Raw genomic sequence first — 24,531 nt, 5'->3', positions numbered from 1 at the left:
GCCCTGAAATTTGCCTACATGACAGGTTGAAATTTTTGACAAAAAACCTTTTGTCTTAATTTTTGGTTACCAGTTGTTTTTTTCTGCCTTTAGTTCTCAAAATGCAATTCCTGTTATTTGAGTAGAATTCTGAGCCATATTAATGATTTTTTTTTCAAAATTTAGAAAATGTATTTGCATATCTTTAAAGCATTAGGCCTATAAATTGCAACTGAGCAAAGTTGTGAAGCTGAAAACAATTTTGTTGAACATCATTCAAGCAGAAGATCTATTTTGCAAGGTTTTACTTTTATAGCACACATATTTTTAAAGGTCAGGACCCTCTAGAGGGAAAGGGAGTGGAGGTAAGTACTTCAAAATACCTTCCTGGGACCTACTTTAGCCCTTAGACCCATCCCTGAAAGTTTCATTTTCCCTAACCTATCCCCTTTCTGAGAGAGCCAAAAGTCACTAAACTAGAATTTTACCTATAGTTCATTTCCAATGTAAATAAATAGGGTAAAATTCTAGTTGAATTGACTTCTTGCTATCTCAGAAAGGGTTTAGGTTAGGAAAATGAAACTTTCAAGGATGGGTCTACAGGCTAAAGTATGTCCTGGGAAGGTGTTGTTGTTAAGTACCAACCTCCACTCCTTCTCCCTCTAGAGGGCCCTAAAATTTGCCTACATAACAGGTCTATAGCTGTTGAAATTTTGACAAACAACATTTTACCTTAATTTTCTTTTACTAGTTGCTTTTTCTCTGCCTTTAGTTCTGAAAAGGCAATTCCTGTTATTTGAGTAGAATTTTGAGTGATATCAATGTTTTTTTTTTCAAAATTTAGGAAATGTATTTGCATATCTTTAAAACCTTATAAAATAGAATTGAGCAAAGTTATGAAGCTGACAACAATTTTGTTGTACTTTAATTAAGAAGAAGATCTATTTTGCAAGGTTTCACTTTTATAACACACATATTTTTAAAGGTCAGGGCCCTCTAGAGGGAGAAGGAGTGGAGGTGGTTGCTTCAAAATACCTTCCCGGGACATACTTTAGTCAGTAGATTCATCCCTGGAAGTCAATTAACTAGAATTTTACCATAAATAGTATAGGCTATGTGGGTTCAAGATGAGATCCTGATTCTAAATGAATGTTCCTTTCTTTTTTAGCTATCTCATTAGTAAGTGAATCAGACAATTTGACAGCCTAGTTTTTTCTTACTCAAGATTCCATAGCCATGAATATTGACTTAGGAACAACTAGAATTTTGAAGATGCAGCTCCAGCAGGATTTTTCTAGAGGTTTAAGCAAGCTCAGCTATAGTGCAGACTTTAATGCAAACATAGACTGGAAATACATAAGAAATGTTGGAACTTCTTACAAAGGACACAAGATATGGTGAGAGTCACTAGAACCAGTAAGGATTTCTGTTTTTCATTGCTGAACCCTCTAAAACTAACTCCAAAAAGATCCATCATAAGCCGGTCATTAATCTTTTCTTTTACAAGAACTGCGTTTGTTTACTTACCCGGTTATTTAAACACTACACAATCCGTGTCGTGGTGGATGTACATTGTCCGAAAACGAGGCTTGTGCTCTTGATTGATTGTTTGGTTCAGTTAATAGTACAATGGTTAGTAATAGGCCTAACATTCTAGGTTAAAGGCTTATTCTCAACAAGATTTAGCTAGCCCTGAAGTTGGTAGTTAGGATGCCCTTGAACCATCCATAAGAAAATTTGGTAAAATTCTAGTTAATTGACTTCTTGCTATCTCAGAAAGGGTTTAGGTTAGGAAAATGAAACTTTCAGGGATGAATCTACAGACTAAAGTATGTCCCGGGAAGGTATTTTGAAGCAACTACCTCCACTCCTTCTCCCTCTAGAGGGCCATGACCTTTGATGACCTTTAAAAATATGTGTGTTATAAAAGTGAAACCTTCCAAAATAGATCTTCTGCTTAATTGAAGTCCAACAAAATTGTTTCCAGCTTCATAACTTTGCTCAATTCCATTTTATAAGGTTTTAAAGATATGCAAATACATTTCCTAAATTTAAAAAGAAAAGATTGATATGGCTCAAAATTCTACTCAAATAACAGGAATTGTATTTTCAGAACTAAAGACTGAGAAAAGGCAAGTACTAACTGAAAATTAAGGTAAAATGTTGTTTTGTCAAAATTTCTATAGGTGTAGACCTGTCATGTAGGCAAATTTCAGGGCCCTCTAGAGGGAGAAGGAGTGGAGATGGGTACTTTAAAATACCTTCCCAGGACACACTTTAGCCTGTAGACCCATCCCTGAAAGTTTCATTTTCCTAACCTAAGCCCTTTCCGAGATAATAAGAAGTCAATTAACTAGAATTTTACCAAAAATTTTGCAAGCTTTTCAGATTCTTTACTTCCCTCCCTAGCCTACCTGAAGGTGTAGCCTTGGCTAAATGTGTAAGACCTATTAAAGTTCTCTGCTTGTGCTTTCTTTAAGATGATGCTGAAATTTTAACTTTATCTTTTTATGTGAAACACGTACCTCTTTAGAAGGCTATGCAGTATCCAAATTCCAAGCCACAATATTGTGTGATTTTTTTTATAGGCTTGTTTTTTAACCTAGTTAGGTGAGATTTTCAAATTGGGCCTTAAACAACAAAGTGGGACAATCACTTCTTCAACATTTTTCAGACATAGCACAATCAGGCTGTGGGTCTAATAGGCTATATATTAGGTGTAACTTAAGGTTGAAAGGATAATAGACTTGTACCCTGGAAATTAAATTTAACTTTGATTATAGACAAAAGAAAAGTGAGCTCTGGTAAATACAGTTGCCAATCTGCTTTATTCAAGTCTCTGCCTTTTTCTATTGTAAATTTGGTTTGTAAACAATGAGGAGTTTGCCTTATTACGACCACTCTCCTGGGGCTGCATAGATTGTGTCAACCACAGAGTGATATTTGTTTGACCTTTGTATTATTCTGAGCAATATTGATCAATTGATTTGTTTTAGTTTAACCCACCAGGTGGGATTACAGGGGTGCCCAGAGGTGAAAAGTACAGGATTTGGGCACTTGTTACCTTCCAATAACATCTAACCCTTAAAAGGGAGTGCTTGAATTTCCAGTACAAATGAATGAACACCCTCCCAAGTTTTTACAATCATCACTTCTGTAGTGGCATCACAAAAGTGGCTGGAGAGAAAAATAAGTAAATTATATAATAAATTCCATAGGAGAGCTTAGCTCTACTGTTTACTGACTAGGATAATGTTTTAAAGTTTTATCAATGATTCAGGCCATAGCTTTTCAGAACATAGCTTCATTGGCCTATTCAAATCTCCTGTGAAATTTAAGTTGCAATTATAATTCTGTTTTGTTTTTTTTCAATTCTCTAGGCAACAGTAGTTGATATTAAAGAAAAGAAGAAGAAAGAAAGCATCCTTGATCTTGGAAGGCTGATGGACAAACAAATCAGAGTGAAATTTATTGGTGGGAGAGAAGCTTCTGGTATTTTGAAAGGATTTGACCCTCTCTTAAATCTGGTACTAGATAACACCATTGAATTCCTCAGAGGTTTGAATCTTTACACATGTTGACATATATATATATATATATATATATATATATATATATACTAATGCCTTTTGAACTAAAGTAATACCTTAGCTTGTGGGCCTTAAAGATAATATATATTTATTTTATGTCTATTGTGTCAATATTGCACTCTGCAGGCTTGTCACCTATACTTAATCTTCCACTGTCATATAGAAATTTGTCACAAGTTGATAGAGGACCCTTTCTACTATGTATTCTGAGATTTAGTGCCCTTTTTAAGGGTTAAAATCAATTGGAAGGCACCTAGCTCTTTTTTATGCACTTTGACATTCTTATGACACAACATGGTATCTGACCTAATTTCATGATAATCATTCTAACCAGAACAGTCTAAAAGGTATGCCTCTTGGAACAACATGATGCATGTATCCCCAGGTGAAAGGGTTTCAAATTATGCAATTTGAACATGCTAAAATAAATTAGAAGCTTCAAATATAATTTATGAATTTATAATTTATATTTATATAAATATATATTTAAATAATATTTATTTATTATAAATATATATATATATATATATATTAATATAAATATATATTTATATATATATAAATATATTATATATTTATATAATTTATAATTTTCATAGAATCTTGTGTGAAAAGGTGGAAGTGTTGAAATCTAACATTTTAAGTCTAATAATAATAAAATCCAGGTGAAATCTAAATCAAAAATTTAGATAGTATATTGGGAACCCAAAATGAAGCCCTGAGGCCCAAGCTCCATCTGCTTTGTATTTGTATGGAATGTTACACTATTTTCAGCTCATATTAATTAACAAAACAATCCCAATAATTAAATATTGCTCATTGAAAATAAATGTTATTAATTAAATAAACTGTATTAACAAATTAAGTTACAATTTGTAATTTTAGAATCTTAGCTTTGCAGAAACTATACAACCAATAAAAATGAGATTTTAAATATTCAGAAACCATGCAGACCTACTATGTTCTAGTACCATGGCTAATCCCACAGTTACTCTAATAATGACAATGCATACAATAAGTGCTATCATTACTATGGCTGCTATGTTAACATATTTCCTACTATACAACTACTCATGAAACAACTAACATTTCCACTACTGCTGCCACAAAGACTCCTCCTTTACCACCCTTACCATGACTAATCTCACCCAAGGGTGTTCAAAGCAGTTTATTTCAAAATTATATTATGATTTTTATATTCTACTAAATTGAAAATTGAAAGCCAAAAAGGTGCCTATTCTCAAAAGATCTGAAGAAATCTACGCTATAGTACACAATTCAAAAATGCAATAGCAGGAGAGGGATAAAAAAAATATTTTGTTCTGATTTACTTCAAAGCATCAGCAAAGACCAATCATAGTCATTTTAATTTGCACTGTATTATGTAAAATAATAGGAATAGGAAGATGGTAAAGACATTAATTTTGGCATAAAAAGAACAGTGTGTCCTCAATGCATTATTTTTTTCAATTTAAAAGGAAATTGAAAGTTCTAGTACTCTTTTTGAGCTTTTCTAGCCAAGTTGCTATCTGAGTTTGCCATCATATGCCCTTCAGAATGGGGGTTCAAGTCCTAGTATTGGCAATTGTTTTTTTGTGATAGAAGTCAGTAGTGTGAATCTGTAAACCTACTCAGAGTTGACCAAGCTCTAAATTGATCTCTGGGGAAATCTGATGAGAGGTAATCAGGAAAGGTGGGCAAAAGAACTGGATGGCTGCCCCCCACACCCCATTTCACTTGTTGGTTGAAGTAACATGAAATGGAGTTCAGATTGAATGATTGATTGAAGGGCAACCAGTCTTGCCTGCGTCCTTTTTGGCTCTTCCCATCCTTCATGCCCACCCCAATCTCCCAATGGCACTAGGTTAATGTTTTAGATCACAATTTTGCTCAGAAAAGATGGGAGTCCAATATAGATGACTTTAGGATGATATGACCATGGGACACTATTGTTAAGGCCCTATTTATGCAAATTCCATTATTTGCAGATGACTTTTTGATATTGGCTGTCTGTATAGTTTTTATGTCACTTGGTATCTACCAAGTGACATATAGTAATTGTAAATTCTGTTGGTTGGTCTGACTGTCCTGGCTTTGCTAGTTTAGGCACTTCCAGGTAAGCTAGGACGATGAAATATGGTGGGCATATCAAGAACCAGACCAAATTAAATTAGAAATTGTCGTTTTCTCGATTCGACCATCTGGGGGGGATGGTTAAATTGGAAAAATTAGAAAAAATGAGGTATTTCTAACTTACAAATGGGTGATCGGATCTTAATGAAATTTGATGTTTAGGAGGATATCGTGTCTCAGAATTCTTATTTTAAATCCCGACCGGATCTGGTGACATTGGAGGAGTTGGGGGGACCTAAAATCGTGGAAAATGCTTAGAGTGGAGGGACTGGGATGAAACTTGGTTGAAAAAATAAGCACAAGCCCTAGATACATGATTGACATAACTGGAACGGATCCGCTTTCTCTTGAGGAGTTGGGGGGGTTACTTCTGAAAAATTAGAAAAAATGATGTATTTTTAACTTATGAAGGAGTGATCAGATCTTAATGAAATTTCATATTTAGTAGGACCTTGTAACTCAGATCTCTTATTTTAAATCCCGACTGGATCCAGTGTTATTTGGGGGGTGGCGGAAATTTTGGAAAATGCTTAAAGTGGAGAGATCAGGATGAAACTTGGTGGGAAGAATAAGCACAAGTCCAAGATACGTGACTGATATAACCGGACCTGGATCGGCTCTTTTTGGTTGAGTTGGGGGGGGGGAGTAATTCGGAAAAATAGAAAAATGAGGTATTTGTAACTTATGAACAGGTGAGCAGATCTTAATGAAATCTGATATTTAGAAGGATCTTGTGCTTTAGAACTCTCATTTTAAATCCCGACCAAATTTGGTGACATTGGGAGGAGTTGGATGAGGAAGCCGGAATTCTTGGAAAGCATGAAAATTGAGGTATCTTATGAATGGGTGATCGGATCTTAATGAAACTTGATATATAGAAGAATCTTATGTCTCAGATGTTCCATTTTCAATTCGAATCGGAACCGGGGACATAAGAGGGTTGGAGGGGGGAAACAGAAATCTTGGAAACTGGAAATCTTGGAAAACGCTTAGAGTGGAGAGATCGGGATGAAACTTGATGGGAAGAATAAGCACAAGTTATAAATACGTGATTGAGATAATTGGAACAGATCCATTCTCTTTGGGGGAGCTGGGGGTTGTTAATTTGGAAAAATTAGGAAAATTGAGGTATTTTTAATGTAAGAATGGGTTATTGGATCATAATGAAATTTGATATTTAGAAGGATATCGTGTCTCAGAGCTCTTATTTTAAATTTCGACCCGATCTGGTCACATTGGGCGGAGTTGGAGGGGAAACCTTAAATCTTGGAAAACGCTTAGAGTGGAGGGATTGGGATGAAACTTGGTGGGTAGAATAAGTAAATGTCGTAGATAGGTGATTGACGTAAATGGAATGGATCCGCTCTCTTTGGGGATTTTTTTTTGGGGGGACCAGTGCTTTGGCGAGTTCAGTGCTTCTGGGCAAGCAAGGATGATGAAAATTGGTAGTTGTGTCAGGGACCTGCACAAATTAACTTGATAAAGTCGTTTTCCCCGATTCGACCATCTGGGGGGCTGAAGAGAGAGGAAAAATTAGAAAAAATGAGGTATTTTTAACTTACAAATGGGTGATTGGATCTTAATGAATTTTAATATTAGGACCTCGTGTTGCAAAGCTCTTATTTTAAGTCCAGACCAGCATTAAGCCTCTGATTTTCTTTTTAAATCAATCTATTGATTCTTAGAATTTTGGTAGAGCTCATACCATATGAGCTCTTGGCTCTTCCGACCTTGTCACAAGAGCCATATGAGCTCTTAGCTCTTGTTAACTTTCAGGGATCTCTCAAACGGATCTGTTTAAAGTGGGCTAAAAAGCTTTCTCCTGTAGGTTTGAAACAAAAGTCAGCAAGTCCTTGGGCTAAGAGCCCAATGCACAAAAAAAGTTATTTTTCCTAAAAGTAGACCAATAAAATTGTTTTCTGAACAGCAAGGTGGGTTTATTCCACCGTATTAAACACAAATTTCACAAGAAAGTTAAAGAGGCGAAATTGGAGGTACAAGTTGAAGTTATGATTCCCCAAATTTTCTGTATTCTGTGTGTGCATGGACACCCTATACACCTCTTGTGGCATCTAAGTGAAATTAAGAGATATATAATTGCTCAGAATTGCCGGATTGTCCTTTAAATATGCCTCTGTGGATGACAAGGCTTGCACAACCTCAAGGGCAAAGCTGCTTAACTATTCAACAAATAATTGAAAAAATAACTGTTTTTATAGATGGGCCCTAGTAGAAAAGGTGGGTATATTGTGACTTGTTTGAGTTAGAATCATACAAAGATTATTAATCTAGGAGTTCTGGCACCCTCCCTTGCCTTCCTGTACTTAGTTGTGACTGAATTATCTAAAAATAGTTTTTTTTTTGTCGTCTAGGCACTTGACTTGACTACCAAGCTTGGTTTTTGGTTCTGATTTCAACAAGAAGAATAAACGTATGAGAGGGTTTTTTATGCCCAATATGTATGAAACATAAAAAGCAAAATATTAACAGCTGAGACCCGCAGGAGTTACCAGACTCGGAATATTATCAACCTGTCAAACTGAAGGGATTATGTGATATTTTTGATCAGCCTAGGTCAAAAGGAGTTACCAAACTTGGAGTATTTTCAATCATCCAAAGCTAAAAGGAGCCACAAGAGTTGGAATAATTTGATCAGCCCACTGGAGCACATTTGGGTAAAAAAGAGAGTAGCTTCTCCCAAAAGGGTGTAGTTAATTGAGCATATTTTTGGTGGCTGATTTGCTTAAACGTTGCAGAGGAGGTTCAACAATTGGCATATTTTTAATCAACCCAGATCAAAAGAAGTTACCAAACTAGAACTATTTGAAACTAGTTGAAACCAGCTAGTGTGGTTAATTGAGTATATGTTTGATGGCCGATTTACTTCAATATTGCAGAGCATGCACTAGACTTAGAAAATTTTTAATTGGCCCAGATCAATAGGAGTTACCAGACTTCAAGCCAGCTGAAACCGAACAAACATAATTACTAGACTAATAACATTTTTATGATAATAAAACCCGCCCTGTCCAGTCTAACTTAGACTTAAAGGTATTCTAGTACTTTCCAATCGGCTTTAAACTTCCAGAACATGTATCCTTGGCCAAAGAATCTCAAGCACAAGTAAATTTTCCAGAAAGGCTGTAAGTTAATGGAACTTGATTAATAGGACAAAGAAAATCTATAACATTTTTCAAAAAGGCATATACTTTTATTTGTCCTAAAACTTTTTCTTAATTACAATCTTTTGAACATTATTAGCTATCATCCTGAGCTAAACGTAGGCTCTATTTGAATGTTTCCAGTAAAAGTTGTCAAATATAAAAACAGTTTTATTATGCAGTTTACTTCCATTTTCACTGTGGACTACAAAACCTAGCGCTAGTAAAAATGTGTGTTCTTACTACGGTTTTAGAATGAATTCTAGTCCACAATCTTGTGGTTTTGCATCTCACACCAGATACTACAAGAAATACTACTACTACTACTACTAATAACTCACTGCAGCACCAAGCCGCCTGAGGCCAACACAGCTACGCACGCTCCTCCTCCAACCTAATCTATTTAAAGCCTCCCTCTTTACACCCTCCCAGGAAGTTCCCATTTCCTTTAAATCCTTATTTATGACATCCTCCCAACCCAGACAAGGACGACCTGCTTTCCGTGTAGCCCCAGACGGTTGGCCAAAAAGGACAATCTTCGGTAATCTGTCATCCTTCATCCGTAGAACGTGGCCTAGCCATCTCAACCTTTCTTTCATTATAGCCCCAGAAAGCGGGATTGAACCACACTTTTCGTACAGCCTACTGTTTGAAATACGGTCAGTCAGCCGGGTACCCAGAACAATCCGTAGGCAATTTCTCTGGAAAACATCTAGTAAATTTTCATCTGCTTTTCGGAGTGTCCATGCTTCAGAGCCATATTTGACCACTGTCATCACTGTAGCTTCCAATATTCTAATCTTGGTTTGTAGGCTTATCTTTCTATTCTTCCAAACTTTTTTTAACTGTGAAAAAACACCCTGAGCTTTAGCTATTCTACTTTTAACATCTTCACTGCTCCCACCATCTTTACTAATAATACTACCAAGGTAACTGAAGCTCCCAACCTGATCAATCTTTTCGTTACCTAAGGTCACCTGTTCATCTTCACTTATTCCTAACCTTAGTGACTTAGTCTTCTTAACATTAATTTTCAAGCCTATTTTAGCACCCTGAACTCGTAAAACCTCTAAAAGAAATGTTCACATATTATTATGGCTTGTCAGTTATTGTTAGTGTCTGTAACTTAACAGCTGTCATAGGCAAGTTGTCTTTGTATAAAACGACCCAAGAGACCTAAATATTCGTGTTTAGGGTAGTACAATCTTATAGAATTATTCGAGAGCTCATCTGAATCACTTGAAATATTTTTTTTATGGCTGAATTTATCATACCTTTCTTTGAGTATATTAGCAGTTTGCTATTTCCCAATTTTGTTATCCTGTTTCTGAAAATATTGTTCTAAAGACATTGCCTATCCCTTTGTCGAAGTTTTAGCATTTGTAGGAAAAACATATTTTGACAACTAATAAAGAATGGCTGGTAAAATCATTGAGATATTGAATTTGTTGGGCTAATGCTATAGCAGGGATGAAAATCATTCATTGAGGAATTCTAAAGACAGTGAAATGTACAAGAAATTAATTAAATATCTCGGCTTCATGTTAAAAGCCGTCTTCAGCAATATAAGTAGGTATAACTTAAGAATTTATGATAAAAAAACGAGAAAAATGAAACGAAAACTAACTATGAAACATTCCCAATATCATGCATGGAAGTATATTTCAGCTACGAATGCTAAATGAGGTAATTCGTCCAGAAAAAAAAAAACATTTGGAGTAAGTTTTTAAAGCATATCTTGCTTTTTTGGTAGCTAGCCTTCTAGGTCTTCTTAACACAGGCTCATTGTAATTTTGAGTATAATGTATTAACTATGTATTCGCATAAGTCTCTATTCAAAGAAATGCTGTTGCTTAACTTAAGTTTAATTTCAGCCTCTCGAACAATTTGTTTAGTACCTAGATCATTACTGATTGGAGTTGTGTCTTCAAAAATATTGAATGGCTGGGGTTTTGAAAATATGGTTGCTAAGAGCTGAAAAAGAAGAAATAGAAATACTAGTAGAATTTAGAGCCTTTGTTATGCTATCCCTGTTTTGTTGTAGAAGTTTTTCCATGTTTTAATGGGTTCTACCTATATAATAATTGTCACAGCAACGTGGTATTTAATATACTCCTCTTTGTTGTAATTTTCGTTATGGAAACTAATGTGAAGGCTCATTAGAAACAACAAAGGATGAAAGGTCTCTTACTTTAAGGGAATTTCTGTTCAGCCTGTGACTAGTTATATTATTGATAAATGAGATATGGTAATCACGTCCAAAAGGCTTATTTTCAAATAAGATTTAATCCTTCTTGGTTATAAGGGTCTTATAAAATATTTAGGATAGCACCCAGGAGAAGAGTTACAACACCTCTTTGAACTCGCGGGGAGTGATTAGGTTTAAAATGGGGGTATCTGTTATTTTGTGTGAGCTTCAGCAGTAAAACCTAGCTTATCACTGCTTCAAATAATTTACATATATAAAAAATGTATTTTAGTTGCATTTTCAGTTTCTAGAATAAACTGCCAGTTTTTTTTTTATATGTGTTAAAGTGATCTAGAAAGCCTCTTAAGTCCATCTTCCTCCTTTGTGGTAGCTTTTGCCAGTTGTTTTATGGCTGAACAGATTAAGCTACATAAAAAGGTATCCCCTTAAGGTTTATTGTAGCCTGTACAAAGGCATCCACTTCAAATTATAGAAAATGGCTATGTAACATAAATAAACCTTTGCTCTATTACATCTATTGAATAAACTTAAAAATACAAATATTTCCTGAAACACGATTGTAAGTTGCTTTGACATTGTTTCTATGTATACAAAGATTCTGTCAGAAAAATTTTTTTAAACCAGAAGAATAAAATTTTGTCTGTGATATACTTTTCAGAAACGGTCATCCTATCTTGTTTACTAATAATACAATCGGTCAGAGGCTAAACAGATCTTATCTTGGCACGTTCTGAGGATGGAGGATAACAACCCTTCCTGTTTACCTTCCTCAGATTTCTCCAGGTACCTACTTAGAGCTGGGTAGACTTTGACTGAGCTTACAGGGTTATGTCCTTGACCCTCGCTTCAAACCAAATAACCAGCAAAACCAGGACTCGAATCCCTGTCCTCATGAACGAAGGATTTCATGTCTAGTGTGCTAGCCGCTAATTGTCTAAGGATAGTTTTAGGTACTCGTTTGGATTTCAGTATGTCAAAGAATCAGCCCAACAAATGTGATTTAAGCCTACTTTCAGGATAATAATAAAAGAAACATAAAGGTTGTAAGGTCATGTTGTGCAGATGATAGGCAACCAAAAATTGTGGTTTTTGGCTGTCCATCTTGGCCAAAAATAGCAGGACGTCCTTGAATGCAGTAAAAAGAAATCATAAGAAAGTATTCAAAGGAAATAGGAACTTCATGGGGGGAGTAATAAGTCGAGCTCTGTGCAGATTGGGATGGATGAGAAGTATGTGCTGTTGTGTTTAACATAAGATAATATTTATTTCCAAAAGGTATTATATCTTTAATGGAGCCGAATTTCCTTATGTCTAAAAAGAAAAAGCAGAACAAAAGTAGAAGAAACACTAATCAAGCATAAAAATTACCTAAAAAATTTAATGCAAATGAAAAAGAAAAAAGGTCCAATTACAAGAAACAAAATGAACTTTATGTGATTAATGGCAAAAACAGAAAGGGTGAGGGATAAAACAAAATCACAGGCTAAAAGAAAATATTGCCGAATTTGTATTCTAAGTCAAATACTGTAAAATAACAGAAAAAAACTTTAAATCAAGTCAAATTAGCTGTTAAAATGAAATATTTACAATTAATCAAAGGATTGTGCCAAAGACAAGGTCAGAAGTGAAATAGAAGAGGGGGGGTTACTGATTTAAAATTTCAACTATGTGACGGATGAACGTTCTTCTGTATCTTTCAGTGGAAACTCTTATTGAGGCAAGAAGGGGGATTTTTCTCGAAACAAAACGTGGGGGGTGAGTACGGTGGGTAAATGATCAATAGGGAAAAGAGAAGTAGTACGAGAGTTATGCAAGGCATTGTGGGCAAAACGCAAGGAAATTTATGCTCTCCATTCCTTAAGGGTGACTAGACTTGCTCTCTGAAGTAGGGAAATGTAAGGCATTTTACCCTCATTGAAGATAATTCTTAGGCACCTTTTTTGAACTGCCTCTATTCTGTCGGACAATTCATTTGAGATGCCAGGATGCCAAACAGAACAAGCGTATTCGAGGGCAGGACGTACAAAAGAGAGAGAAATCCTCAAACAACGTGATTTAGGACATCTAAATTTATTAAGGAGTTTGAGGAGAGAAAATGCAGTATTTATACGTTTCAAGAAATCATTAACGTGGCAATCCCATTTTAAGTCACTTGAGATGGTAACACCCATTAATTTCATAGTATTAACAGATCATTCAGGGAGGATAGGACAGGAAGGGAGAGTTTTTTGGAAAATAATTGTCAAAACTGTTGACTTTAAAGGGTTGACTCTCATATGACTAGCAACAGTTTCATCTGATATTGACTCCAAGATGTCCATTGGTTTACTTTTTTGACAAATGTTTCTAAGAGAGTTAAATCGTGAACGATCTTCCATCTATCCGGGAAATCAACACCAAGACTGTTTATCATGGTAAGAAATAAAAATTGGGCCTAAGAGGGTTCATTCTATTAGAAAGGAAGGACGAAATTATTCTTATTAAATAGGGGTCAACTAGGAAGTCATTGGTTAGTTTTTTTAGCTAATGTATTATGATTAATTAAATCAAAAGCTTTTTGTAAGTCAACTGCGATATCATTGAGTCAGGTATTGGGTTTTTCAAGTTTATTAAATATAGTGTCCAAAAGGTGAACCAGGTAGTGTAAGGTAGAGGTAGAGCACGAATTTCCGAATTGCCTTTGGTCAACATTTGGGATTATTTTTACTTTCAACCAATCAGGTAAAAAGCTTTCATATAAATTGGAAAATACCGGAGTAAGAGTAATGGGCCCGACACCAGCAAAATCTTGTTTACTACACTTCTTTTTTATGGAAATAATAAAACCTAGTTTCCAACAATCAAGGAACTTACCAGTAGAAGTAATTTCATTAAAAAGTACTATCAAAGGTTCTGAACGAATGTCTGCAAAGGCTTTAATTAGTACAATTGGAATGTCTAGTGGACAGATGCTGCACTTTTTAATGTTGTTAATTTTTGCCTCAACATCTGAGGACAAAATAATAGGGAAATTGGGAGAGTGTAGATCATAATCAGTATTTAAAGAAAGGGAGGGAGGCTTTGAACTATAGAGGAAAAAAATTTATTCAGATCATTGGCTGCAACAAGGGGCTCTTCTTGTAAATGAAAATCTACTATTATGTGTTTTCCCACAAACTTTTTTATACTATTGTACCACTGTTTTGGATTATTAGAAAGCAAATCCTTGACTGTAATACGCCGAAGCAGATTTACGTATTTCTTGTTTTATATGTTTATGCAGTGAGTTAGCTTCAGATGTTTTTTCATTCTGAAAAAGATTAATTTTAAGCCTAAATAGCTTTTTTTAACTGATTAGTTATTTAAGGTTTGTCATAAGAGCACGATTTTACTTTTGTATCAGGGAAGGATTCTAAGTGTTTTGGGCTTAATCAGATTTTGGAAGTAAGACACTTTAACATCAATGTCATTATTCTCCTTAAGAGCTGGTCACTTTTCATTTGTAATCCAAGATCCAAACTCGAAGAGGCCTTCATTGGAAATTGGACGATAAGAGAATTGGGTAACAGAAAATGTATGATTAAACTTGGAAAGAGGCTTCATTAATAAACGAAAATTGTAGCTTCCTCCTAAAGGGGGCAAAGGAACAGGTGAGCTATAAGAGTGTGCATATTCGTGCAAATCAAATCAAGAATAGTATTTCCTTTGGTTGTTGGTATTTTACTATTTGTTTTAAATTGAGGGAACTGCAAAGGGAATTTAACTTTAGGTCATTGGCACCACCTACTAGGGAAATATCAGCGTTTGGGAATTTGCAGAGGACAAAGTCGGCACTACTATGACGTTGCTGGAGAAACTGCTGTGTTTGTGCAGCGTTGTGATTTGGGGAATAATAAAAGCAGCAAAAAACAACCAAATTAAAAAGGCGAGGCAAGACTTTTGGTCTCACACTTACCCAAGTGATTTAATCGTAATCGGAAAGGTTGGGAGCATGGATTAATTTAGAGAAGAGATAGTCACCTACAAATAATAATATTTCGCCTCCCTTTTTACCTAGGAGGTGGTCATTAGGACGAGGTTTTGTAAATTGGGAGCAGTTATTGCTTTTTAAAATGTCGGGGTTCTGTGCCTGGACCTCTGTTACAGCAATTACATCAGTTTTGTGTAATTGGGAGAGAGCCTCTAGTTCGGTCACTTTGTCAAAATTCAGGCGTTCAGCGTTCCTAACAGGGAACCTAGGAAAAGTAAAACGGTTACTAAAGCGAGCAGTTGTTTGTTTGCTAATTGTAGGAGTCAGAAGGGAATAAGAGGAGCGTGGGTCTGGGGAAGGAGAGCACTCTTTTTCACCGGGAATATTGTTAGCTTGGCTGGGAATCGCAGCAGAGTGGAGATGATCTGTTAAACGGCTGCTACGTATTTGCTTCAGACTGCTTGAATATATGACGAATTGTTAGTAGTAGTAGTTTATATAATTTTTTTTGTTATTTATTTTTTTTTATCAGCAGACTGTGGATAGTATGCGTTAAAGCCGCCACTTTCCACCTCTGTCGAACCTGCCGTGGGGATAGAATCATAAGCATCCCCATATCAGAAGCATATCTAAGAATCATATTTAAGGCTATAGCCTATCCAGGGTGTGCTACCGGGTCCCCCCCCCCCTATCCGACTCGTAAAATGGAGCAAAAGTGCATATAAACAAATTATTGATTCTTTTTTTAAGTTTCTTTTTAACTCCCCCCTCCCCGAAAAAAAATTATGGACATCATTGCCTGCCGTGCAAAAAGTGGGGTATTGAAGTAGCAATGCTACTTGGCATTTTTCAAATTTTTCGGCAGATTTTGTCTGAAAACATCATTTTTACATATGAAAATACTTAGTATGGGCGACCCTACCCCTGGTTAATATATATATATATATATATATATATATATATATATATATATATATATATATATATATATATATATATATATATATATATATATATATATATATATATATATATATATATATATACTTATATACGTTAAAAAGTTTTCTTTTTACAGGTTGTTTCTCAGTTTATTATCTTTTAAAAAGATAACTGTCATGAAATCTAATATAGTATCCGTCGCCGAAAATTGTTGAAATTTGAGTTTTAAGTGTCGATACTGAAGCAATCTTTTGGTAAAATTATGCCAATTTTCTATAATAGAAGGACATCGTTTTAGCTCCATTAGGTCTTTTTATTCCTTTTAAAGGATTATCAACAGAAACAATTCTATTTTGAAAAAAATACTAGGTAGAAAGTTGACTGCTGGCATATCAGGCCATTGAACGGAATGGCGCCTCATATGATGTTATAAAAGCAGCCCCATGTTCCATCGTTGGTTTGGATAATGCTGGTAATAAAGACACAAAGTGCTAGTGATTTTTCGTCTGTTTGTAATTAATTTAATGTTTTGTGCATGTTCATTTCTATGTATGTGTGTTTGCATAACTTTGAATCTGTTTCTGTTTACAGACCCAGAGGATCCATATAAGATCACAGACGAAACAAGATCACTGGGGCTTGTTGTATGTCGAGGAACAACAGTTAGCTTAATCTGTCCTATGGAAGGAATGGAAGCCATAGCAAATCCTTTTATTCAGCCTGAATGATTTTTCTGTTTTCGAAATAAATGCTTTTTTATTTTTGTTTAACTTTCAAATAATATTTTGTTTAGTCGCTCCAACGATGGTATATAATTTACGTTATGAGGTAAGGTTGGCTTGCTTGCGGACTTTCATTTATGTGGCAGCCTTCTCCTGCCATGCTGAGAAAGATGTGCAGGCCTAGCCAAAACAATGAGGTTTTAAAGGAGTCCAGATCCCAAGCCCCTCCTTTCTTTGGATATACCCAAGCCCCCTCCAAAATTCCTGTCTTGAGAAAGGAATTTTGAGGAGGATATTTGAAGTCGATGCTCTCCACTAAACGGGCAAGAATATCGCTTTCTGTGTGTTCTCTTTTCTCCTGAAAATAATCTTAACCTCTTTCCCCCTTCTCTAAAAGAATATCAAGATTGTATTTGAATTTGGCTAGAGCTCTAAAATCAACTGTAGAGGAGGGATAAGTTTTTTTTCGAGTATGTGAAAGAAAGCGTTCGCGTTAGCCTCTCAGTTCTCAGTTTTAGTTCCTTGGATGCTGTGCTTCTTTGTTGTTTTTTTTTTTTGCTTTTCTAATTGAGTGTGTTCGCCTGTTGTTGCTCAGTGCAATTTGTAACTGAATGTGTTGTATCAGCTATTAGGAACACCTGTGGGACAGTACATGTCATTTGAAAACTTACATAGTACATGCCAAAAAACGAAATGATTGAGCAGTTTTGGTCACTGGCGGATCCAGGTGGGGGGCGCGTCTCTCCTCCCTAACGCAGTGATGGATTAAGGGTTGGGACTGGTTGCTCAGGTTAGCGGTGGGATGAAAGTTATTTTTTTGATTGGTTTTTAATAGTTGAGTTATTTTTAAGTTTTTGATTGTAGAGACTCTTTCTTTCAGCAAACAAGTTTGAAACAAAGTTTCAGTTGCTTTCTGTGGTCTCTATTAAACTTTAGTGATAACGCATACTGCCTAAATGTTCTTAACTAAATTCAGATTTATTGAGGGATTCTGTCCGTATTACCTCAGAAGCCAACTGGGAGGCAAAAATCTTCATTTCGTAACAATAAGGAGGCAGATTTAAAATCCTAACTTTTTTAGGGTATCTAAATGATATTTCAGGATTGCACTGTCACAACGAGGCAGAAAAAAATTAATATTTAAACTTCTTTTTACTGTCAAAATTTGTTTTCGAGTCTTTTTATGGCACAGAGGCGAATAAATTGACATCTTTACTTTTTTTGGCTGTCAAAAAATTTGGGTTTCCTTTTTTTGCGAAGCGGGGTGGTTTTTAGAACATTGTTGTTTTTTGGAGGATTCATATAATAGAAAGTAAATGTATGACTTTGACTTTTACTTTCATTAACACAATAAACAAAATATAAATTATTACAGATATAAATCACTACGCTAGGGAAAACTTTAAATTTTCCTAACGCATAGCGATTAACTATACAAAGATTCCTAAAGGCATCCTAAATTACTACGAATAAAAAAAAAACTACATAAATATTCCTAGAAGCATCTTAGACTAATTAAGATAATAATAATAATAAAATAAGAAAAGACAATCACCATCTCTTAAACACCCCCAGGTAACAATCACCATCAGAATACAGCCCCATCCACCCCAACCCCTTCAACTCGCTCCTCCCTCCAGCCCAATAGTCCACTAGCTTCCCCCCCCACTCAAAAAAACTAAAATAAAACCCAAACAAAACTAATTCCCCAAGAAATACCCATTTAATTCTTTTTAAACTGTGGGAGGTGCTCAGTCGCCCTAACGCTCACAGGAAGCGAATTCTATACAGAAGGGATAAGATTCTCCAAAGTGGAATCAGATCTCACACTACTTTCAATATCCACAACCAAGTTATCACATCTTCTTGTATCATATTCGTGAACAGAACTTCCGAAACGGTAAAACTCATTAAAAGTTGTCAGGACTAGATTATGCACAAAATTAAACTAAAGAGAAGCGCTTGAAGGGCACTATTAGAAGCGCAAAGGTATTATTAATTCACGTTTTGGATTTTGCTAAGCAAATAGTGGCCACTTTACTGCCTATTTCCATCTAATTAAAGTTTTGCATTATATGACATATCGCCTCCTCTGTTCATCCTAGAACATTAAAATAGAGGCCTAAGTCTTTAGAAACATCTGAACTTTAATAAAGGTTAGCATAAGTATACACTTAAAACTAAGCATATGAGTCGAAATATTCCTTCAAATGTCGGAGTAACCTTTTAAGATAATTAGATTTTTGAAAAAAAAAAGTTATAAAAGAAGGCAAATATGTGTTTATACCAAAAATTACAACAAAATTTAAAAAGTTTGTACACAAAACAATATTTTTGTTATTTTTATAACCAAGTTAAGAATTGTGGATTTTTTAAAGTCGGGTAAAGATAAGATTTGAGTTGCTCCTCTACGAGGAATAAATCAAGTACCATTCGATTGTAGCAATTATTATGTCTGCAGTACCCACTAAAACTTGAAAAAAATTCTACAACAAAACAGTGATGGCATAACAAAGGCTCTGAATTGTACCAGTATTTCTATTTCTTATGATTTAGCGCTGAGCAATCATATTTTCGAAAACCTCGGTCATTAAGAGCTTTTTGTAAGATACAAATCTCATTAGTAATGATCTAGGTATTGAGCAAATTGTTTGGGACGCCAATGAAATTAAATTTAAGGTAAATAATAGAAACTGGGGAACCCTCGCCCTGGGTCGGAAAAACAGGCGGAGGAGGAAGAAGGTACACTAATGTACAATCAGCAGAGCCCATTGGTGTGTGCACACGTTAAGTGAGTTACAAATCTTCTCCCAATAATGGTTTAACTTACACGGTGACACAGAACACTATCGTCGAAGGATCCACTATAGGAGGACAACTGCGGCGAGGCGGAAGATCCAGATCTATGGACAATAGCCTCTGCAAAGTGCTGCCTCGACCCTGTCGGGGGACTAGCAAAACTGGGGACCTTGCGGTCAACTCTATCCCCACTTGAAGAGTGTTGCCCCTCAAGGAAATTATAGCCCAGTAAACGACACAGCGTTTGCATGGGATTCTGATTAATGGACCATTCTTCTGGTCTTGGTCCAGTTTTGGTGGGCGTTTTCGGGCTGAAAAACGTCTTCCATGCTAATTTATCTACTATGTGTTGCCTCCATGTACTAGCATAATATTTGAAGGCATGAACATATAATGAGTCTTCGGTAATTGGCTTGAAATTGTCTGTGCAGGATTTTGGCTCTTGTTGATAGAAGAGCATTGTCAAGTGCTGAAAACCATATTGTGACCAAGATAGGCACAGGATTGCACAAAGCAAGAATGCTTATGCATGCTGTTTTGCGCACACGTTTCGGAAATGTAGACAGATTTCTTGTCGCCCTTATAGTCTTTGGTCAATAATTTTTGAACCTATTATAAATGTAATCATTGTGTCGTATTGCTAGAGCTAAGATGAAAATAAAAAAAAATATTGAAGTATCTGAGTTTTTGTAAAGGAAGTAGGTAAATACTATTTCTTTTTTGTTTCAAAAAAATGTTGTTTTAAGGTATTAGGAAAATCGGTCAAGATCTATTTCATCCATGCCGAATAGGACCTCTAAGAGCCGCACCACAGAAAATTATCCTTTGGACGATTTCTTTGCTGAACCCTTTCATGATGCTCTTTAATCCATTTTGGAGGATTGTCACGTATTGTTTACCTTGTTCTGATTCCTCTTTATTAATTTGGCTTTGAAAATTTTAGCATTTAATTTATGAATATCTGTAAAAAAAATTAGTCTTACTATGTGTTAGGCTGCTATGAAGATTGGTACTGCGTAAGAGTTAGTACTGTCGGCTGTTTTGGAAAATCTATGACTGGCTAGTCACCGTAAGAGGTCGTTTGATAATGAAATATTTGCTAAACTGTATGTTCGTAGTTCAAGTTTTTTTTTTATGATTGAACTTCTATTCCTGTTTTTCTTTCCATACAACTATCTTTGCCATAAGTGCTCCTTTCATGGTCTCTCTTGTCACGATTAATTCTAATTGCAGCGGTTGTCCTTAAACTATTAGTTCTACCAAGACTACTCTTAGCAAGATGTTTTCTACTGTGTTACTACTACCACAGGGAACTATGAAAATTACTATAATAACACCCAATTTGATTAAGACTTGGTGCTCCTTAGGATCATTTACAGGACGAGGTAGCTGTTTTAAGCATTCTTTGGTACCAACTATAACTCATCTCTTCACGTGGTAGACAAAATGTTAATGTAACATTCTAACTCACTTTTCTATTCTAGGTGACATGGGTTTCTAGTACTTATTTGAATAAAAGATCATAATTTTTGCGTGGTGTCAGAAACCTCGCGAAGTACAACAACAAAAGAGATTAACCTCGCAAAGAAAAATTGAAATCAGTATTCCCTACCCAACAATGGACTGGACAAGTGACAATCTTAAAGAAGCATGGGCAAGATTTAAAACCATGCAACTCTGATGTTTGAAGGCCCCCTTAGTGGAAAAACTGAAAAAATCCAGTGTGTCTTCTTACTAATTTGGCTTGGAGATAAAGGAAGAGACATCTTGAGTACTTTTACATTCACTACAAAAGAGCAAGATAAATTCAACCATATATAAACAAATTCATTGAATATTTCAACCCACAAAGCAATACTGTCTTTTCAAGGTACCTGTTTCATAAACGTGACCTACGACATAGCGAATCAGTTGAGCAATACATAAATCAAGCAAAAAAAAGTCAAAAAGAGTCAAGCAAAAAAAAACCCACCTAAATCGTTGTTCTAGTTTCAAGAGTTTATCAAACAGCTTTCGTTGTGTTTATGTGGTCTAGGACAGAATACTGATATAAATTTTCTGTTATTGTGCTTCAACCTTGAAATTACGATCGTAGTTTAGCAGAATTTAGGGTGCAGAATTTGTTTAACAGCAACATTTTTGTATAATATTTTTTTTTATGTCTCTGTAGTGTTAAAAAAATATAAAATGTATATAAAATAAACCCTAGATAAATCTTGTACCTTATATAGCCTTTTATCCGAACATTTTTGGATCAATTTACAAATCGTTGTTGCGCAATGAAAATAACCTAAGATTTCAAAGTAAGAAAACGAAACCGCACTTGCCAGCAATAGAATGATCCTGTTTTCGCCGATCGGTGAAGATTGTGTGCTGAATGATCAGGTGAGTCCCAACATAATCAACAGGGAAAGCTTAAATTACTTAATTCCAAATTTTCCACGGGATGCATATGAAATTGTAATTTGGCTCATTGCATACGTTTGGTCTGTGATGCAAGCCAGCTCCGACAGCTACCTGTATGAATAGTTGGCAGCGCTACGTAAAATATTGAATTTTGTACATGTGACAATTTGACCTTGAAACTCTGAAGTTCTTAATCTTCTTGTACAAATCAATTCTTGTTTGTTGGTCTGATTGGTAGCATCTATCTGAGTTTTTATAGGGAGATAAAGCTAGGGAGTGAATTTTTAGGAATCAAATAAACAATAATAGGCTAGTTTTATATTTTTTAGGTTTTTCATTTTTTCATTTTGTTGTCCCTTTATTTATCAACTAGATGAAGTACTTTCATTTAAATCTGCTATGAGACTAGAATAGAGCTTAACTTTTATGTATATTTTGCATACAATCAATAAAATTTCAAAAGTAAGTCTAGAAGTTTTTTGGGAATTTTTGAGAAATTAAAAAATAAGTTTTGCTCTATAAACAGGCTATGTAATGTAGCATTAAGAGATTCTCTTTTGACCTAAAAGGCTTGTCCTGATAGATTTATATTCTCAGTTTACATACAACTAGAAGAATAAATAGACATTAGAAAAAAATCTTTTAACAAGAAAAGGGGCTCAACTACAATCATGATGTAAATAGGCTCTTAGATGTGATGTAGATAGTCAAGAATGGCTGACTACAGTCATAGAAAGCTTCCTTTTTCAAAATTCAAACTTAAACAAGATTTATGTATATAGCTTAGGCTATTTGAAGTACAATTATTCTTGTTCAAAAAATTTATCAAGGATTGAATTTGCCCATGATTGAGATGCTTTGTTCCAACTTTAAAAATCCTTGCCCAAGATTTGGCAGTATTTTCCAAGATTAAGCTCAACCTAAAAATAATTTATGACTAGATTCTAGTATTGGTTAAGAGTGCTTTAAAAATAGTTAGTATTTTACATTTTTAAAAGTATTCAAATAAATGATCATCTTATCAAATAAAATTAGGTAAATCTGATGGTGAAAAAATCAACTTCTCAGGTGATGTAAAATAGCTTCTATGGTGCTGTGGCTTTTGAGATGGTGATTAACTGTGATTATTGGATTATCCTACACTAGGGCTATAGTTGACCCCATTAGTAGTTGGGGATAGAGTGCAACTGTAACAGTGGAGAAGATTATATTTGTAAAAAGTGTGGAATGTGGAATTGAATTGTACCGCTTTCCTTTATTATAGTATTTTCTTCTCACCTTATAGTGTTTTTCATGGAGGAACCTCCATGAAAGATCATGAACTTCTGAGTATAGTCTAAAGTTATATCTAGAAATCAGAGGGGAGAATTGAGCTAGCAGGCAGCTAAATATAATGCAGCTCTAAAATCTAATAAAAATAAATTTTCTGGGGTAAGAAAGAAAGAATTTGGTAAAAGTTGAGTTAGAAAATTTATGTTCTACAACAGATCAGATAGAAACATTAGAAATATACCATTTTGTTCCCTATTCAATGCTCTATCCAAAGATAATGATCTCTTTTGTTACAGTTATATCTCAGCTTCCTCCCCAAAATTGGACTGTGCATGAACACTGTGGTAGAGCAACAGAGTTAAAAAGTTAAAAAAAAAAAAACAAAAAAAAACCAGTATGCTAAACATAGCTAATTATCAGCAAACAATACAGATGAAAATGTTAGAGATGAAAATGTTTCTCTATTCCCTTTTATTTGTTTGCTGTATAGTCTTGATTAAGCATAAAAAAAAGTATTTATGGTCATTATATAGGTGCATTGCTCCCCTAAAAAACTATTTAAGGAAGCCAACTCTTACTTTATAGTATTAACCTAACTCTGATTATTGTTCTTATGAAAGTATTTAGAAATTTGAAATCATTTAGTTGGTTAGTATTGATTTGAAAGTTTAGTTTTTTTCAGTCATTTTTTGCACGTCTTGCTTTAGAAAAATATTGTCTGCCAATTAAAAAAAAAAAAAAAAAATGAATGTAAATGTGAAATCTCAAGATGATCTAGCCAGAATATCCAATATATTTTGATTTAATCATAGGTATCATAAAATAAAATTTAGTGAAGTTATACAGATAAGATAGAAGAAACTACTAATTTTGTTTTGACTAAAACAGGCCTCTCCACAATTTTACATGATGAGTTACAAAAAATTTTCTTTGGCAGAGTTTTACTAACCCTCTACCACAAGGGTGGGTTAACTCTATTTGAAGGGCCTTCTTCTCAACTTTATTGATGGGAAGGGGGATTGCATTTATTATTTTGATGTATTTGTCAATTTCCTTTTTATGGCACTTGGTATTAACCAAGTGACATATAGCAATCGCCAATTCTGTCAGTCTGTTGGTCTGTCAGTCCTGGTTTTGCTACTTTAGGCACTTCCAGGTAAGCTAGGACAATGAAATTTGGCAAGCGTATCAGGGACCGGACCAGATTAAATTAGAAATAGTTGTTTTCTTGATTTGACCATCTGGGTGGGAGTGGGGGGCCAGTTAATTTGCAAAAAATAGAAAAAAATGAAGTATTTTTAATGTATGAGTGGATAATTGGATCTTAATGAAATTTGATGTTTGGAATGATATTGTGTCTCAGAGCTCT

The 24,531-nt window shown here is 34.9% G+C and overlaps 3 protein-coding genes across 9 annotated transcripts in view; 2 read left to right on the top strand and 1 right to left on the bottom strand.

Annotated features, from left to right (window-relative positions):
• LOC136035962 (dolichyl-diphosphooligosaccharide--protein glycosyltransferase subunit STT3A-like) overlaps positions 1-1,487 on the bottom strand; it is a 53,807-nt gene extending 52,320 nt beyond the window's left edge. The window contains exon 1 of the mRNA XM_065717854.1: positions 1,360-1,487. Coding sequence (XP_065573926.1) covers positions 1,360-1,456 — 97 coding nt within the window. The 5' untranslated portion in view covers positions 1,457-1,487. The remainder of the gene's footprint in view (positions 1-1,359) is intronic.
• Positions 1,472-16,733, top strand: LOC136035963 (U6 snRNA-associated Sm-like protein LSm7). Its single transcript, XM_065717855.1, has 3 exons — positions 1,472-1,611; positions 3,360-3,537; positions 16,555-16,733. Exons 1-3 carry the CDS (start codon positions 1,609-1,611, stop codon positions 16,689-16,691), a joined length of 318 nt encoding a protein of 105 aa, XP_065573927.1. The 5' UTR covers positions 1,472-1,608; the 3' UTR covers positions 16,692-16,733.
• A 5,286-nt stretch (positions 16,734-22,019) lies between these two features.
• The window catches only part of LOC136035961 (probable phosphorylase b kinase regulatory subunit beta), a 121,892-nt gene continuing 119,380 nt past the window's right edge, over positions 22,020-24,531 (top strand). For 2 of the 7 annotated variants that reach the window (XM_065717853.1, XM_065717848.1), the window contains exon 1: positions 22,020-22,091. The gene's annotated coding sequence lies outside the window, so the exon portion shown is untranslated. Of the gene's footprint in view, positions 22,200-24,531 lie in introns of all 7 variants that reach the window. The other 5 variants (XM_065717847.1, XM_065717852.1, XM_065717849.1 and 2 more) reach the window with 5 other exon arrangements.

This window comes from Artemia franciscana, chromosome 15 (genome assembly GCF_032884065.1).
Source record: "Artemia franciscana chromosome 15, ASM3288406v1, whole genome shotgun sequence".
Taxonomy (NCBI): domain Eukaryota; kingdom Metazoa; phylum Arthropoda; class Branchiopoda; order Anostraca; family Artemiidae; genus Artemia; species Artemia franciscana.
This window is presented reverse-complemented; position numbering and strand designations above follow the sequence as displayed.

Bases quoted from the DNA above. Each gene is read 5' to 3' on its own strand.
- LOC136035963 (XM_065717855.1), top strand. The intron at 3,538-16,554 runs GTTTGAATCTTT...TTCTGTTTACAG, and splicing joins CACCATTGAATTCCTCAGAG to ACCCAGAGGATCCATATAAG.